General features: G+C 43.4%; 1 protein-coding gene across 1 annotated transcript in view; it reads right to left on the bottom strand.

The window, feature by feature from the left end:
• Positions 1–15,916: 15,916 nt before the first annotated feature.
• Positions 15,917–19,139, bottom strand: part of LOC142967806 (protein jagged-2-like) — a 49,443-nt gene continuing 46,220 nt past the window's right edge. The window contains exon 26 of the mRNA XM_076107403.1: positions 15,917–19,015. Within this exon, the coding sequence (XP_075963518.1) occupies positions 18,501–19,015 (515 nt within the window). The 3' untranslated portion in view covers positions 15,917–18,500. The remainder of the gene's footprint in view (positions 19,016–19,139) is intronic.

Genomic DNA, 19,139 nt, shown 5'->3' with positions numbered 1-19,139 from the left:
CATATTATCAAACAAATGTCCAACAAGATAAAATGATGAAGTGATGAAATGTTGGACAGACGTGGATGTAAACTGACGGTGATTCCAGTTGTATTAAGGATGGGTCAGGTAACTGTGTGTAAGGCGTCGCTCGTCGTGATGAAGCCACCTGACATTTTAGCGTCTTTTAAATCATTGTTTTGGTTTTATGGCCCACATTTTACAGTTAAGTCTCATAAAAGCTGCTCTTCCCGCTCCGTGGCGCGGGGACAATTTGGTTGTTGAAGGGAGAGATTTCCTAAAAAGGGACCCGATATTTATAGACTTTCAGTTTCCATGGAGGGACGCTTAGTTCCACTACAATTTCTGAAACCGCCAAACATCAGCATCACACTCGTTTGTAAAGCATTAATCTCACGAGAGCTGCCCTTCGGTCATCTGCATCTTTGAAGTTTTGAATGACGAATCCCTGAAAACGGATCGGGGCTTTGAAATAAAGCCTTCTTGTTTCCCTCCCTCATGAGTGGATCCAGGCGTCCTCTGTCGTGGAGGTTTCTCTGGGAGGATGAGCAAACCGACTTGCCAGTGATCATCGCTGATGCAGAGCGTGTGTGTATGTGTGTGAGAATCAGAAGCAGGTGTGTGTTCGCTTGGTAAAAATAGTGCAGAGCTGGTGTCCAGCTGTATGTGGAAGGTGACAGTGTGGAAACCTGAGCTGCAGCTGAACAATGTGCTCGTATCAGATGGTGCTCGACGGGTTTTCTTGGTTTGCCAGAGATGTCGCTGAAAGTATTATAAAGGCGCTAATCATCCTGGAATATTGATGACAATCCTTTGGTCCAAGAAATGGAGCCAGATGTTTGTATTGGACACCAAACCCAAGCTGGAAAATTAGCAATGTCAACAACACCACCTTAACAGTGACGAGATGAAATGTTGAAGGGTTTCTGGGTAAATACAATGCATTATATTGTACTCATGATTATGCACCCTAAACAATATGCAAAAGTTCTTTCTTACAGGTATGTTGCTCCACAGCTTAACCACCTATCTGCAACTGAAACCTCAACTCTCTACTGGTGGAGAAAACAAACACATTTTAGAGGGAAAGAAAAGCACAGGGGGCTATTTTAGGGTTGAAATATTTTGAAGGTCTAAAGATGAGGGCTGTTATGTAAGCGGCAACGCACCGCTACAGTAGGTGTTCCAGTATTTACAAAAAAATGCACGAGTGGGCGTTCAGATTACACGTACCCTGCATTTAAACAATGCACAGTTGTGGGGGCATGTTGTTTCAGGTACCGGTGAGAAGATGAAATACAATTCAGGAAGGTAGATAGCAGAGCCGTGAGTATGCAGGCTCGTCAGATGCCAAAACACTGTACAGTGGTTTTAAAATACTCATCAATATTGCCGCCTCGCTTTAGACCTGTCAGGGGAAGAAATTGGCAAGTTCTAACAGCTAACTTGATAGTTATTACATTTTTAGTTTTGCAAATCATAAAATCAGTGCTTACTGAAATGTGAGTTGACAGTGACGATATGTTCACGCTACGAACGACGAGGCAATAAACTAGCGTATAGGTACACTAGATGTATTTTAATGATTGTAACAGTGAATAAAGAGGAACAATTAGATAATATAATAATAATATTTCTTCAGGGAGTGCAGTTAGTGACAGTGTGGGCTCCGTAGTAATGTTAGCTCGTACAGCTTGACAGAGTAGCAGCGGGGGGCGGGGCTTAGCAAAGGATCAATTCCTCTTCTGTTAAGTCATTTTTCTTGTCGTTATCCAATACCCTACATAACTACGTCAACGAGCACTTGAGCAATCCTTCAATGGTGACTCGGTGTCAATGTAGGCACGCTTGGACCGTTTTGTAGCAATGACGCTCGTAGTGTGATCGTAGCATCAGTGTCGTTGCAATGGTTACCTGCAATTATCAGAACGGTGATTTAACAGTTGAACAAAACCGTGTTTTTCATGATCATGGCACGTTGTTATTCACCGTTTGTTGGCTACACAAATAAACTTCCAACTAATGAATTTGACTTAGAGGGAAATCTAACAATACTTTGGAAACAATCGGTACCAAAAAAGTCAAATGTTGAGGCCAAGTTTCCCATCCGCATACCTCTGCAGTGAGCGTTTCCTCCTCGTGTTACGAGCTACATGTCGATCACGGTGTTAAAATAAGAGTTGTGTTTCACGGAGGTGAGAAGAGTGTCGAGCTGCTTGGAGACACCGGAGCGACATCCAGGATCTGTGGACGGTCTTGTCTCTCCGTCTGTCAGTTATTCAGATCCTCTGGCACTCTGCTGGACTTCCACAAGAAGCATCTGGGACTCAAACTCTCTCTCTCTCTCTGTCAGACTTTGTTTAAAAAGCAAAGTTGAAGCTTTGAAGTGCGAGCCAAAGCACCAACCTGCCTGCAGTGGCCAGGCTGAGGCGTGGGATGGCTGCAGGGGGGTGGAGATCACACAGGAAGTGCAGAAATATGCCCTGATTTACATACACTGATGTGGGTTTCTCTCCCTCTCTGCCCAGGTTCTGTAACACAGACTTTAACTCCTCTGCACGGTGAAAACTGGGACGTTCAGGGTCCACATGTTCCCATGTTGTAGCGGTAAGGTATGATGATTTATGTCACATGGATGCATTAAAATTCCATTGCAGTTGGAAGATGCATCTGAGTTATTTATGTGCCAAAGCAGCAGTAAACAGTGTGGAAACAAACACATGCAAATACACGGAAAGATCTGAATGTTCCACCTGCTTCCAAACAGAGAACAGTTCTTTAACACTTGTGGTGTTACATCTTTAGTGCATGTAAATACAATCTGATTGAACCTTGCTATGGATTTATGTTGCACTGTGATTATTCACAATGCAAGCGTACAATAATCACTTTTCCATCATTAATTAAAAATAATGTATACTAAGGAGGGTAGAAATCAATTCATCACAGATGGACCACATATGTTCCCTTTTAACTAAGGAAAGTCCTGCAGTATAAAAGACTTTACACTGAAAGATGATTGACATGTTCTATTATGATTGAAAGAAGCTAATTAAAGCTACTGTGAGGAGCCTTTAACTGGTTATGAAACCTTCTCAATGTAATCCTGATCCTCCATATGACCAACGAGACCATCAGAGAGAAGATGAAGAAGAAAAGATTTGTATATTTATTCTTAATGCTCGTCATCGGTGCCACCGGGTCGGATTCTGGTGAAACCAGATGAAGACCCAGACCCAGATCCGGCTTCACCTGCAGCCTTGGACCTGCAGTCGGAGCTCCGGAGGGAGGAGGAGAGCTCAGCTCCCGGCAGCGGCAGCAGCAGTGTCTCCTCCTCCTCCTCCTCCTCCTCCTCCTCCTCCTCCTCCTCTTCCTCCTCCAGGAGCAGAGCTTCTCCTCTCTGGGAGCCAACACCGACACCACGCTGTTGGAGACCCAGGACGTATTGCTGGAGCCACTGGAGGGAAGGGAGGCACGGGAGAACCAGAACCAGGACTGAGAGGGGCAGACTGTCAGACCCTGCTGCAGTAACATGAGAGGTTTTCTAAAGGGAGTCTGGAGCTCAGAGACACTACCACTTTAGTCCACAGGGAGCGCTAACATCAACACTAAAAAGCTTTAAATAAATAATATATACATTATAGTAGTAATAATATAGCAATTATAATTGGGTTTTTTAGTTTTATATTATCACTGGATGTTTGATAAACTTTAAATTTTAGGTCATGATTTGATAAAATACTATTTAATAACTAAACTGCATCAGATCCAATGATGTCAATGATTAGATTTAGAAAACAGCTACTGTTACAGTATCGCTGGTTAAATGTGTAAATAGGAAGGTTTCATACTAGAGGGGTTAACATTCCTGTCTTTAGGAGAACAGTATCGTCCCCCCTGTCTGAGCTGAGGGTGGTCGGGTGTCTTGTGGTTCATCTGTGTCACAGACTTGATGTCTGTCTTGAGATCTGACCTGGACACTCAGAGGTGAAGTGGCCCATTAACCTCCGTCTGGACGCCTCCTCCCAGCAGCCACTTAGCATTGCTGCTGTCGTCTCAGCTCAGCTACCTCTAAAGAGCGGGGAACCTCTCTTTTCCAGAGAAGTCATCCATCCATCCAGGACCAGCACAACAAGCCAATGCTAAGAGGTGTTCAGTTCAATGGCTTTCGCTTCAAGCTGAGCTCAGCAGACACGAGTCCTTGACCACCTCCCCAAAATCCGCTCAGGTCTTTGGTTTCACTTGCAGGGTGGAAGAACACAGGTCTGTTCTGTTGTCGGACATCAAAGCCGATTCATACGCTGGTCGTGTTCCCCCATCAGGTTGATGCATGTTTATACACCACTTCTTCTCTACTTGGACAGCCGCTGTGGTCAGAGTTAGAGATTATACAATAGCTCGGCAAACCTACTGTAGACGTGCAAAGGCTATAGTCAAACCCAGAGTTAAAATAAAATACAAATAGTCTAACCCCACCTTGATGCTAAGCATTCAGCGTTTATGGTCCAATGAATCCTGTATCATCCAGGAGTCCTGATGGAACAAACTTCACGCTTGTTTCTTTCCTCCGCTGAGTCTGAAAAACTCAGCAGCGACATGTTCATTCACACCAAAGTGGAGTAAATCACCGAACATTCAAGGGTGTTCCAGACTGATGACATCACGTTTAAATCCGAGTATCTGTGAATCATCGAGTACGATTCACCGAAGATCTCATCACAACTAATGAGACTTAATTGGGGGACTTAGGTCTTGAGGTGCACAAAATACTGTGCATGGTCCATTTCGGAATAATATACTATACTACATCATATTGTGGGAATATAATGTTGATGCACCTGTAGAAAGAGGACGGCGTGCACATTCGGTCATTCAGTAGCCTACATGAAACTATCCCAACATGAGGTATGAATATATTGTGCAGTACTGTACTGTAGTACTGTACTGTACTGTATGTACTTGTGAGGCACAGTTTGTGCACTGGCAGATCAGTCTGTTTGCAGTGTGTCACAGATGGACACCAGAGGGATACAGACGGCGTCTCACATGTCAACCATCAGAAACCTCATGTTTATCATCACCGTGAATGTTTGTGCATGTTTTGTACGTGTACAGAAAAGTCACATCATGCATGAATATGGAGTTGGCCTTCGTTATGACGCTAAAAAGGAATAACCATGTGCTGGTGATCAGAGGAGGCCTCTTACAGAAATCTTGGCAGGATCTGTGCTGGTGGATGAATACACGATATCTATATCTGCAGTCTCAAGTGTTGCCCTGATGTTGGGTGAAAGCCCTCTTTCTGTCTTTGCAGAATTAGGACTTTGGAAAATAAATCTGCTTTTGAATTGACAGCCATGAACCTCTGGAAATGAGAAAAGGTCATTCAAAGGACTTCATCAGCCCAAGGGTCGTAAAACTAGCTTATCCCAAAGACAAACAATTCATTCTTCAATTCAAGCAGAAACACGCTAAAAATCATCAAATTCCAGTGGCACCCGTCCGAGACGGAAGGTTGGGAGTCTGATGAAAGCACGAGCAAGGCAAGACGAGCGCGTGGAGAGGAAGCGTCAGACGAGGCGAATGCAGGAATACACAGACAGGTTTCACTTTGGGGACGTTTGGATGTGATGAATGTCAGAGGAGAAGAAAAGTGAAAATGAAAGCGGGAAAATACGAGGTGATAAGCAGACATGCTGCATCAAAGACTGTTAGTGTCTACCTCTTCAGCACGACGCCCCCGAATTCGGGGGCTATCGGGCTCAGCCCCCCCGAAAAAATTGTTCAGAAAATGGACTTATTGTTCGCCAATATTTTGGATTTGTACATTTTTTTTACCGGATTAAACAGCAACATATGGGCAACACTATCATATAAGTCACTTCTTACACACTCCAAACACAACTATAGACTACTAGTATAAGCATCTAGAAAATGTGGCATATAAGGACGACTTTGTGGCCAAAAATCGCCCTCATATTTAACTGCACATCGATTTTGGACCACAAAGCTAACGGCTACCGAGCTAAGCAATGCATTTTTTAGCATTAGCATTCGACGGCGAACGCATAAATACCTTCGGTTTTTCTCTCCGTGGAACCAGTAGAAAGCTGTGAGTGGACAATGGTACCATGGCACTGGTCTTCGCCGAAAAAAATCGTTGGTTTTTGGTCACCTTTTATGAAAAATAAAAGACCTTCATATAAAAGGTTAACTCAGTAGAGTTCAGAACCCGGTGTGTCTGCAACAACCACGGCTGTATTGTTTGATTGAATGAATACAACCGTCTAGACTGAAGTGTATCAGACGTGTTTTCCACTTGTTGTTCATTCTGGGCCTGCACCATTTGTTGATGGGGGTTTGGCACATTTACGATCTGTGTCTCGGTATGCGTGAGGATTCTTTACCTCAGGCTACAGGATTTAGACAGCTCATCAAGATGAGTGACAGGCGCTGGAGCGAGAACTTGAAGGCAGAACCAGCAATTTATGCTGACTCACGTCGAAAGCCTGCATGTTGCCGCTTTAAATAGGCGCTGGCTAATGATGACTAAGTGAAAGATGCAAAGAGGCTAAAACAGCAGAAACTGGTGGAGCCACAGTATGAGCTCAGAGAGGGGGGGGGGGGGGGTAAGGGCAGATTTGGACGCAGAGTTCAGTTTTCTGAAAGGGAGCAGAGCTGCACTCACGGTTGACGTGCTCACTCGTAATGAGAGCTGATTTGGGACTTAATCACGCATTAAGCCTTATTGTTGCACTTCCGGCCAACTGATGACACAGGGGTCCGTCCGTCACGCTGTCTCAGCCCCAACGCCCCGGGGCTCCACCTCACAGCGGGCAAATGGCATTACGCAAGGTCCGGCTCGCCCCGTGCCACGTCTGTGAGTGTGTGATGTGTGTGTGTGTGTGTGTGTGTGTGTGTGTGTGTGTGTGTGTGTGTGTGAGAGGGGAGTGAAGGGTCAGTCTGTAGATCTGGATCACACTGCGCTCATCACTAGCCTTGTATTTACTCGTGTGTGTGTGTGTGCGCGTGTGTGTGTGTGTGTGTGTGTCTGTATCCTCTTTTATTTATATCATTTCAATGTTTTTTGTATTTATAATATAAAGAGTCATACATACATACAAATTTGATAAAATCCGAGCTGTAAAATAGTTTGAAGTGTATTTCAAGTTTTTAAATAGTTCTATCGAAATCAAGATGAAGAATATTAGTATGTACGTCCACATATATCCATAAAATGTATATATTTTCTGTACTACATAAACATTAATATACTTAAAGACATTTTGTATATTTCAACTAATATTATCAGTAACAGCATTTATTTTCATGTAATATATGCATCTCTTTTGTAATATATCTTAAGAATATAAATGATATATATATTATGAAGTAGTATATAAAGTCTAAAATAATAATATAATGAAATTTAACATTTTTAATTCAATAATATTTATTTTAATTTGCATAATATAATAATAATATATACAAAAACTTCTTTAAGTTTGTATGTGCATGTACATTTATTCCGTCTCTTTAGAATATTCTATTTTAATAAACATACTATTTTGTATATTTTCTACATAAATAGAATTTGTATTATTGTATATCTTAAGGATCGTCATTCGTACTTGTGTCTATTTTCTTTAATCAAAATATGTATTCTAAATAGTGCTTGTTTATTGATGCATGTATATGACAATTATTATAGTTAATTAGAATATTCCCCCTAAATATAATAGTGTATATATAATTATACACGTATTTTGTGAAATCTTTTAATCTTGTAAAACTATTTAACTCAGTTTTAACTTGTGTTTCACATAGTTCTGTTTAATTGAGCATATTTATTTAAAGCTTTGAATACTGCCGTCTGTGCGTGTTTCTATGACCGTCAACCTGAACCTTTCCTTTCACCTTCAGGCCGTCTCTGTCGCGTTACAGAACCTCACAGACTCACATCGTTTGACAAATTAACGGCCTGCATCACGCACAACTATGTAAGCGTATCAACATGATGCGTCTCACAGCAACACAATCATCTCCACAGCTTCCATTACGTGAGAGTCGTAAAACTCTGACATGAAACAGATCCAGTCCATTGGCTGTGATGAAGAGGTGCATGATGTTCGGAGTTATGGCGTTCCTCTCTCAGTCCAGGCTTGTCTATAAAATGTGTAGCCTTGGGTGGTGTGCATGGAAGACAGGCGTGCCGCATCAACTCTCTTTTCGATTTCAAAAGGCAATGAAATGACTCAAACTATTCCAGAGCTCTCTGACTGAACACCCCGTGTGTTTTAGTTCAGTCCTTCTCCCCTCACTGCTCACTGAGACACATGCTTCAGCCTCCTGTTCCCGATGAAATACAGGAGACGGTCATCAAGGTGAGATCATACGGTTTGCTTCAACGATAAAATAACTAAAAGAAATGAACTTGATTCGTCACTTTCTCATTTTCCATTCAGTATTTACATTCTATGCTACATAATACCTCAACACAACATATTATACTTTTCACTTTACTACAACTAGCTTCAGATTAAGTTAAATATAATGAAGGGTTAAAGATGAAATCATCCGAACAGGATATCAACGTAAGCAATAAAGTGACGTCCGTGGAAAAGCTTCGTCACAGCTTTTATCACATACAGTACAGTATATATATTTATATATATATATATATATATGATGTATATACACTCAGTACGTCAGCAGTAGCTCAGTGTGTTGGGACTTGAACCATGTACCCACACGGACAGTGTGACGGGCGGCTGGATAAGGTGCCAGTTCACCTGCTGGGCAGTCCTGAGGTCCCCTTGAGCAAGACACCGGACCCCTGAAACTGGTCCTCGGGCGCTGAACAGTAGCAGCTGCCCTCTGCTCCGAATACTACATGTTATATTCTCTGTGTGTGCTGTGCAGCGTACGTACATGTGTGACAACAAGAGTGGATCTGATTTACAGATACAGTCCAGTGTGAATGAAACGGCTGAAGTATGCAGGCGTGGGCTCAAAGTATGCGTCGGCCTATTCTATGCTCTCTGAATACAAACCCACAGGACTGACGCATTACCGTCAGCTATTCTGATGAGGAGCCCAACCCACTTCTTACCCTCCTAAATCATTGGTCCATGCTCTCCACACACACACACGCACGCACGCACACACACGCACACACACACACACACTCTCTGGAGGTGCTCATTGTTTTGAGTCCTCCTCAACACTTTGATGTGAAGGGGTCAAGCGGAGGCTCCCTCCTCGAGGGAGGGGGGGGCAAAGAGCCGAATATTCAGCGTCGGGAACATCTGGGAGAGCGCCGCTAAGCAGGGCTCTCTTGGCAGGCGGTTGGTATTGGCACCGGCAACCTTCCTACCGGGGGCCTTTCATCTCCGTTTGAACATGTGGACTCGGCCCTAACCCTGGGAGGAGTCGGAGGGCTCGCCGCCAGCTGAGAGGCCGAGGCGTGGCCGCCCCGAGGAGGAATCCGGCTCTCCTGCTGTCCCCAGGAGCTCCGCCGAGCATTCCTGCCTCCCCCTTCCCCCCCCCCCCCCCGCCTCCCTATCCATGTGCAAGATTTCCCTCACCTCCTCCAATCTCCTCCGACTGCTTCAAGCGCACCACACTGGAAACCGATATCTCAAAATGAATCCCTGTCAGGGTTGCAAATCATCTTTCAGAAACCTGAGCAGATTAGATTATCTCGGGGTTAGCAGCTCCTGCAGGGTGACTCTAAATGAGCGTGTTTGAATGTAGAGTCCATAGATGTGAGGAGCTGCATGGTGCCCGGCAGCTATCAGGTGTACGTCGGTTCAGAACTCCAGTAGAAAAAGTAGTGATTAGTGCTGTTGATGTGTGATGTGGTGGTTCACTGTTACTTCTATCTTCATCTTTTTAACCTGTTTTCACTGATGAATCAGTTTGAACTCCGGGACACATCCTTTAAACGTATAGCAGACCGTTGATGTATCAGAGATACAGATTATGAAACTAAGTCACGTAGTTTGTGCACTAATGCACATTTTATTTTGCCAATATTTTAGGAATTTACTTCTTCTTCTTACTTGCACCGCATTTGAATGGAAACATAACGAGACCAGAAGCCTGTGTGTTTATTGTCAGGTGATGTGGACACTGAGCTGGACACTGACACAGGGACTCACAGGGACTCACAGGGACTCACTGGGACTCACAGAGACTCACAGGGACCTGGTCTAGCAGCAGCGCTTGTGGCAGTGTTTCATCATCCCTCGAGTGTGCGAGACTAAAGCACGCCGCTGGTGATCCTGTGAAAACAGGAGTGTGTGTGTGTGTGTGTGTGTGTGTGTGTGTGTGTGTGTGTGTGTGTGTGTGTGTGTGGCCTGAGAAGCAGGAGGAGGCTGGAGAAAGTCATTGAGCCTCTCGGCCTCATTATATCGGGGTCATTGTGTTTAGGAGCTGAGCGGCGCCAGAGCAGCAGGTCAGAGAATGCCTCTGGTTTTACAGCGACCGGCACTGCTCGGATACCCGTCTGATGGCGAGTTAACCTCACCGGCTCGAGCCATTTCATTTAATACCTGAGGTGTACATCTAGAAAATGTGGCATAAACTCACGAAATCCTGGGCAGAAATCGCCGTTATGTGTACTGCAAATCAATATTTGCACCCCGAAGCTAGCGGCTACCGAGCTAACCAATGCATTTTTTAGCTTTAGCATTCGTCGCCGAACGCAAATACCTTCGGTTTTTCTCTCCGTGAAACCAGTAGAAAGCTGTGAGTGGACAACGGTACCATGGCACTGCCCTTCGCCAAAACAAATCGTTGGTTTTTGGTCACGTTTTATGAAAAATGAGTACAATAACATCGAAGATTATCCGGTTCAAAGCTACCATCATTGTTGGCAACTGCATCCTGTTTACTGCCGAGCTGTTTCGAGTGGTCAGACTTCCGGCGAACAGAAATTTACGCTCGGGGAGACGCGGCACTTCTTGCAACTTTACTCGCTGAAACTTCTGTCAATCAACACCCGCTTCGACGACAGCATTCCTGAGACTCTGACGCGTCGAAGGCGGGCTCATTGACTGAAATCGACCGATGATAGGCTGAGCTACAGCCCCATACACATACAGGAACTGAGAAAATCCTATGGATGACAGCCAGAAACAGGCTCTGAGAGGACCCTTGCTGTCAAAATGATTTCTAACGGCTGTATTTGGATGTATGGAATAATATGAGTGATAAAAAAAGTGAAATATATAGTTATATAGTATATAAAAGTACAATGTAAGAGCTGCAACAGCTGGTTCGAAAATGATGACCTCGCGTGACCTCTCTGTACTAAAGCCTCTTATTCTTCACTTTATCCTGTGTAATATCTTCATGCACTATATTAACCAGCAACATATACACAATATTTACCCATCTGAATAAATCTCACAAGTGTTATCTGATTATAGCATCAACATTTTTTAAAATAGACCTTGTAGTTACAGAACTGTGGTCTCCTTAGTATGGGTATACCATTTTCGAGCAGAGGCCTACAAATAGGGCCCGAGCTTATTAAGAGCCATTAGGACTTTTTATATTTCATGTTCAGTTACATTTTTTTGCAGTGTAATTATTTAGTTGCTGAGCCAAAGAGAGTTAAATTGAATTACCGGCAGTAAAATATTAAAACCATGAGCTCAGTGTCATCGCTGTAAGCTATAGCCTCACCAGGTTTCATCCTAGAAGGACCCGCTATGTCACATCCGAGGGGTCACACACCCTCGACTCCCCCTCTGGTTCAGCTGTGTGTGAACCAAATGAGGCTTCTGGTTTCATTCTACACCAAGGAAATGTGAAGAAAAGAAGAACTATTACTGTCATTCAACTTAAAATCTCCTCATATTTAGGTGCAAAGTCTATTAACCTTCGCGTATTTTCCACCGATAAATAACTCTTTTTGATTTACCCGTTAACTTCCAGCTTTGTCTCAAACTGAGATGCAACAAAGAAAAGATTTAACCAGACAAACGTCTCTGTTCTACATGGAACTGAGAGGATTTTAAGGATCATTTATTGTCATTATGCGACACATGGGTTGAAAAACAAAATGCAGCTGGAGCCCATTTGCTGCACAAGAAAAGAAACCAAACAAAACAGAAACAGAAGTGCATTCCTGTTGTGCTTTTTTTTTTTTTGCATCAGGAGGAATGTAAACACACAGCAGAACAACACTCTGGGCAATATGGCCGACATCTCCTCATCCACCTGGACTATGTTTGAGCATCGAGCCCCACTCGTCCCACTGGAGTCCTGAGCTCCACCAACACAGACTACATGTGTTTGAGTCAATAACTCTTCATTCAGAATTTTTGTCGATATATGCAAATAAAGAATGTGATATCTTCTGATTTTATGTGCAGAAACCAGAAGGTGGACCTTAAAGGGGACGTATCATGCTCATTTCCGGGTTCATACTCGTATTCTGGGTTTCTACTAGAACATGTTCACATGCTTTAATGTTCATAAAACACTTTATTCTTCTCACGCCGTCTGTCTGAGTATATTTGTATTCTCCTTGTGTGAAACGCTCCGTTTTAGCGCCTGTCTCTTTAAGCACAGTTGGCTCTGTTTGTCCACGTCTGTGCTTTGCTGTCTTTACAGCAGAACTATGGAAATCTTGGCTGCTCATCAGTGTCTGAATACGGGTTGTGTGTGATTGTACATGAATTTAGTGTTTCGATAGTATTTAAGTAGCACCCAGACCGGCTTTGTTACTTTAAAAAAAGACACGGTAATCTCACCATCTAAAATACGGGGCCTTTAAAAAAAGGTTTGGGACTTGAAGAGGAATCTCTATCCTCAGATCCACTACAGTGTCTTTGCTCCTCTTACCTGGAACCAGGTGGCTCCACTGTTCCTCTGGCGGCGGCGGCGGCGGCGGCGGCGGCATTGGAAGCCGTCCATCTCCTCAGCAGATTATCTGCCCCAGTGAGTCAGTCGTCTGTGTGGATGAGGAACATGTGTGAGACTTTCAGTTAAACATCAAGCTGAAGCGTTCACCCAGTCACCGTGGAGACCGCTTTGTGTTGGTCGTTCGAACGATCCGAGAGGACGAGCTTCAAATGGGCCGTGAAACCGTGAGGAAGCTTCGGTGTTGTCCAGGCATGCTGGGGGATTTAGGACGGTTTGACATCCAGGCGAACGGGACAGATGCCTAATGCTAAACATCTTGAAATTCATGGTTTTTGAGCAATAATACAAGAGGGAAATTACAGTCAAGTAATCCTTAATTATAAATGATAAAGATTACAGCAGTCAATTATCAATAAATTCACTTGCTGTAGTATTTGAAGCTAAAATCGGTGTAGTTTGGGTCCAGGGTTGCAAATAAGGAAGACACAATAAACATGACTGTATGAGTGCGATTGCACGGCTGTTTTACAGGTGCTTAAACCGTGTCCATCAAACTAGTGAAACTTATCAATTGGTCAGTGCTAATGAAATCAACCAAGCAAACAGAATTATACTTGGATATTTTGCAGAATACAAGGTTGTCTAAACTTAACACTTCACCCCAAAACCAGAGCTACACTCATCCGAGACACAAGGTGGACAACTTTCACTACTTCAATTCTTCACACACAAAGAAGTTTCCAAATGTGGCAGCCATTTAAAAACAGCGCAAAAAGTGATAATAAAACTACACCAAAAACTCACCAAAAGTACAAAGCCTCCTCCACAGCTCAGGTATTCACTGGAACACTCAGCTAACCTTCCTCACACATTTATTTTTGCTAAAATATCACAAAGATCAGCCACTTCCTGAAGTCCTTTGAGAGTTCTGCTGCTCATTGGCTAACCTGATGCCATGTGGCCTGAGGACAGCCAATGAATGACCACACATGAGTGAGTGACAACTAAGGCAGCCAATGAATGATGAGCTGAATGAGGTTGTATTTCTGACTGTCTTGCATGGCTTAGATTGTGAGTTTTCTGGTGAAAAGGCAGCATTCCTTGTAAAAGAAGGTTTGGGTTTTTTTGCATTCCAATGACACTTTTCGGAATCAAAGGACAACAAATGGGTTAAAATAAATGTTCAACTTACATAGTCATAAGAACTACATCTGTTGGCCAGTAAACACAACAAACACAATTTAAAGGAACCACAATCGGCAGACAGCACTGGACTCTGAGGAGCGGTTCACATTTTTAAGTCTGTCTTAAAGGGCCAGTGTGTAGAACTTCAGGGGATCTATTAGCAGAAATGAAATATGATAATAATAATTATGTTTCCATTAGTGTGTAATCTCCTGAAACCAAGAGTTGTTGTATTTCCGTCTGCCATGTTGCTCCGCCATGTTTCTACGGTAGCCCAGGACGGACAAACCAAACACCGGCTCGAGAGAGAGACTTTCACATTTTTAAGTTCAGTTGATTTTTATCTGCAACCGCACCGCTCGATGTCCCCAAATCCTTGAACCAAGCACCATGAAGCCCAACAAGTAACCAGTGTGCACCAGTGTGCACCAGTATGGACCAGCGGCCTTCACTATAACCAGCTCCTGCAGGAATCTGGTCTCGGCTTACAGGCTGCATTGTAGGTTGACACGCGATCTCATCATCATCTCCTGTCCTCTCTTCCATTGTGCTTCTCTCCAACTGGGTCAGCGGCCGTGCGCCGCATTGTGCGTGTGACCCGAGCGCCGCGCCATCCAGGATTCCAGACACGTTTCCCATTCTTCTTCGCAAACAACTGCCGGGTTAATGAACACACGGCACGGCACATAACGTCCCACCGAGCATGTGTGGATATCCAGCACAGCTGCTGGAAGGCTTTCATGCAGAGCTGGGGGGTGTTAATCATTTCCCACAGTGTCATTAGAGGGGCAGATGGAGGCACGCGGAGGACTCCCCTCATTGGTCTGGCGCTAAATGAGGCGGGAGGCAGCGAGGTGGCCGATTGGCTACCTGGAGACTATACGAGGTGTTCGAATATTTTCAGACTGATGATCTTAGAAAGAAAAACAAAAACAGAACATTTTCTACATTTTTTAAGGACATGCAACTTTTTTTTTTTACAAAAGCTGGATATCTCATTTTGAATCAAAAGCCAATTAACGATTTTACCAACTAACATTTCTCTAATTAAACATGTTTAAATGTACAGCGTACTGACCACATCCGACAAATGCGGCGAGCTCACCTGCAGAAATACGTGTTTAGCGCCGTCGATCAACCCAGTCGCCAGAAAAATGTTGGCATTGTACGTTTCTGCAAAGCCCGGGATACGTTAACTGTCAAAGTTGCTGAACCGTAAATACATTTCATATCAGCCTCGTATCACGGTTGCAGAAACACACATGTGGTTAACGTTGTGGAACGATTGGTGAGTTTTGGGCAACTGAACTACGTGGTTGAGGTTACAGAAAAGATCATGGTTTGTGTTCAAATAACGTAACATCGTAAATAAAACAACAACCGCCCTCAGTGGAGAAGCCTAACAACGTTACGTAACTAGCGTAAAGTCAACGTTTACTTTTGGTTTCACACGGGACAGAAACACTGGACTCCAGGTGAAAGTCCTGTATTTGTTTGACTCATTCCTTCGAGGATTTTCTTGCTCTTTGTACTCGTTATTATACCACGTCATTTTTCTATAGCGGTTGGTAATTGTACTGCGACACTTGCTCTACGTTAACAGTCAACATATTCGTGGTTTGCAGAAACGTACAATTCCAACATGTGTTTTCTTGGCGACTGGGCTGCTCAAGGCGTTAACAGTAATTAGCTAGCTAGCTAAACACTACCAGTGACCGTCGCCGGCTAAAACGAGAAGCTGCTTTTGTTTAACTGTCTGAAATAAAGGAGCCATCGTATCAAAATGATCGGACATTACTTTGATGAATCAGAAAGCGTTACTGTGAACTGCATCAATAAGCTCGACAGGCAGTTACCTTGAAAAGCTTTTTATTTTTTAAAAGAGACAAAACACAATAAACTTTGGTATAAAATACTTTAATAAATAATAAGATTGTTCTAAGAACAAACAAAAAAAAATTCCACTAACAAACCAAGACTTTTACCAAATTTTTGTACAAAATAATTACAATGTTCTGCACATTCAGGTCCTCCTGTGGGACTCACACAACGTAGGATTTACTGGCAGAATATGAATTTGGGTTCAAAATGATTTGCATTATTCACAAAAACAGCGAAATGTTCGTCCACAAACAGTGACAATATTTGACTTTTGTTTTTATAATGTGATGCTAAACGTTTGTGTTCTTAGTGCAGAAACAGACTTTACAAAACACTGGACAACAACCACAACAGCAACAAGTTGTTCCCTTCATTAGACCAGAATAGATACACGGAGGAGAGGCGGGGCTAAACATTTAGGACTCGCACTCGATTCCCATTCAAACCTCACACCTTTTGATTCGTCTAGAAGGGGATTCGGTGTCTTGGAATGGGGCACTTGAGGAGGTGGGGGGGAGGGGGGGGGGGGGGTCATACTTACTGAACACCCTGGCATCCACACTGTCTACCGACTGTAAAATATATATATAGAGAGAGAGACTGGCAGCAGAGCTTTTATGTTGTTTGGACCCTGTGCCCTGTAAGGGATTAAGATATGATGAAACAAAACTGGAGGCTGTGAAATCACATCCCAAAATCAAAAGCTGTATATCTGAAGGGTTAGGGTTTGGGTTGTATTTCCATTATAATAATGGACAAAAGAAGTGCAGCAAAACCATTTCAGTTCCTTTAATTCCTGCAACTTTCAACCTGCAGCATCGACGGTAACAGTGAACCGAGGAGGACGACGGGTTCAGGCTGAATGAACGATTGACGTCTCATTTCTTCAGACTTTGGTTGAGAGACCTTTAAGCTTTCGCCATTTTCAAATATCGTCACACAAAAAGGAAACCATGAAAGCTGGCCTGATGGCTGCTGTAGTACAACCTGTATGTGCTCGTACAGAGAAGCCTGTCGGACGCAAAACAGCATGAAATGTGGAAAAAGCTGAAAAGACAATTTCAGAAGAATCGTCAGTGGACTAAAGCATCATTCAGAAGCTGTCTCACTGAAACACAGAGCATTCAAATCGGACATTTAGAATTATTTTTGGAGGGTCGGCCCATGATTTGAATTTGTGGGTGTGGAACGGCTCTAAGTTTGCACACTGGGATACATTTGTTAAAAGATAAATGGCTGTATTTGGGTGATTTTTGCAAGGATGGGCCATAAGACAAACATTTGTAGGTGTAGAAAAACCTTTTTGAAATAATTTTAACTCTCAGAAACTTACAACTTAATTTTCAACGACGGCCTGTCGGTTAAAAACAATAACCTCTCACAAAGATTAACAAACAGATCGACATTCTCAGTGTTTGTGTTTCTGTAACAAAGAATCACAACACGTAACGAAAAACCGGCGCTCCTGATTCAGAGGGACCCTGGACTCTGAACATCTGTATAAAACCTGTTATAGTGTCGACAGACACTAATGAACGGAATGACATCATTTAAAATTAAAAAAAAACAAGCACGAAAACAGTCTTTAGAATAACTATGATACAAAGCATCACTTAAGTTACTAAATTCAAATATACACAGCCATTTCTTCATATTTACATATGTACATCGCAAAGACAATAACCTTTGTGTGGTATGAAGAGTTGTTGCTCGGACATCTTTCCCTTTATATGTAATTAAATTCTGCATAAACTCTAAAGGAGGAAAAAGAAATAAAAGAAATTAAAAAAATATAATAATAATAATAATAATAATAATAATAATAATAATAATAATAAGGGCTGAAGGCACTTTTCTACCGAAGCAAATACTGAAGAATCATCATGTTGACTCGCAGGAAGCAGTGACATCATTATTTTAAAGGATATACGTAAGAACCTTTAAGCCTCAACACAAAATGGAAAAGATGTTTATGAATGTAAACAACAACAAAAAATGCTCATGCCAGGTATCATACAGTGGATTCTCTGTGCCAACTGTCAAGCACTTAAATGTATATAAAATCTTTTTTTGTTTTTTTTGTTTTATATAAAAAGTCATGATGTGAAGTGTAGAAAAGGCCCGCAGGTTTGGGGCTAAGGCAGACAGGAGCCGAACGCACCAATCGGTAGAAACAATGTGAGCAGCTGCCGGCCGATGACCATCAGTCCAAAGAAAGGGAAGCGTGAGCTCGGATGAGGCAAAGCGGAAGAGTACGAAAATAATAATAATCTGGAGCGGTGAAAAAGAGAAGATTCTTCTTGATTCCAGAAGTATGACGAGAAGATCCAGAAGCCGTGATTTTTATTTGTCTTTTTTTGTTTATTTTTCTGTCTTTTTTTATTTGCGAATTGGCTTTTGGTAAAAACAAGCCTCCGTGCTGCAGACAAAGTAGTTAAATAAGGTAAAAATAGAAAATGAAAGTATTTGTAATCTTTTTAAGAGTTGAGAAGTCAGTGACGTTGAAGACATCGCAGTTCTTTCCTTTCTTTCTTCTGCTCCGTCCTCCCGTGTGTTCATACATAGTGGTCTTTAATGTCCTCGCTGAGCTTGGCGGCGTTCAGGTTTTTACACCGGTTGTCTTTGGAGCTGTACGCCGTCCGGTGCGGCGCCTTGACCGGGCCGCTGCGTGACGTGCAGATGACCCCTCCCTTACCCGTCACCCCCCTGTCCTGCGCCCCCGCCGTGGAGCACCTCTGCGGCGGACACTTCTCCACCACGCCCGGCGCCCTCTCCTCGTCTTCCTCCTGCTCCCCCTCCTCCTGCTCCCCTTCCTCCTCGCCCTCGGCCCCGTCGCACGTCCTGTCGGTGGGGGCCATCAGTTTCTTGCATTCGTACTGAATGTCTTTGTCGCGGTTGTCCTTGAGGGCGTTGCTCGGCCTCAGCACCAGCTGGTTGTTGACCGCCGTGTCCTCGGATCGGGGCGCTCTCTCGCGCTCTTTCTTCCTCTTGCGGGTCCACCAGACGCAAACGACGATGCAGAAGATCCAGAGGACGCTGAAGACGACGCACAGCACCGGGACCAGGTAACCTGAAGGAGGACGTCGGAGGAGATGTTAGAGGGACATTTCTCTGGAAATAAAGAGCACTTGACCCCGTTTTGATTCACATACTCAAACTAGAAAAGTGGCCTCAGTAGAGGTCATAACAACAAC

This window comes from Anarhichas minor, unplaced genomic scaffold, assembly GCF_050575085.1.
Source record: "Anarhichas minor isolate MPS153535 unplaced genomic scaffold, ASM5057508v1 ptg000038l, whole genome shotgun sequence".
NCBI classification, from domain to species: domain Eukaryota; kingdom Metazoa; phylum Chordata; class Actinopteri; order Perciformes; family Anarhichadidae; genus Anarhichas; species Anarhichas minor.
Note: the sequence above shows the minus strand (reverse complement) of the source record. Positions and strands in the feature narration are given on the sequence as shown.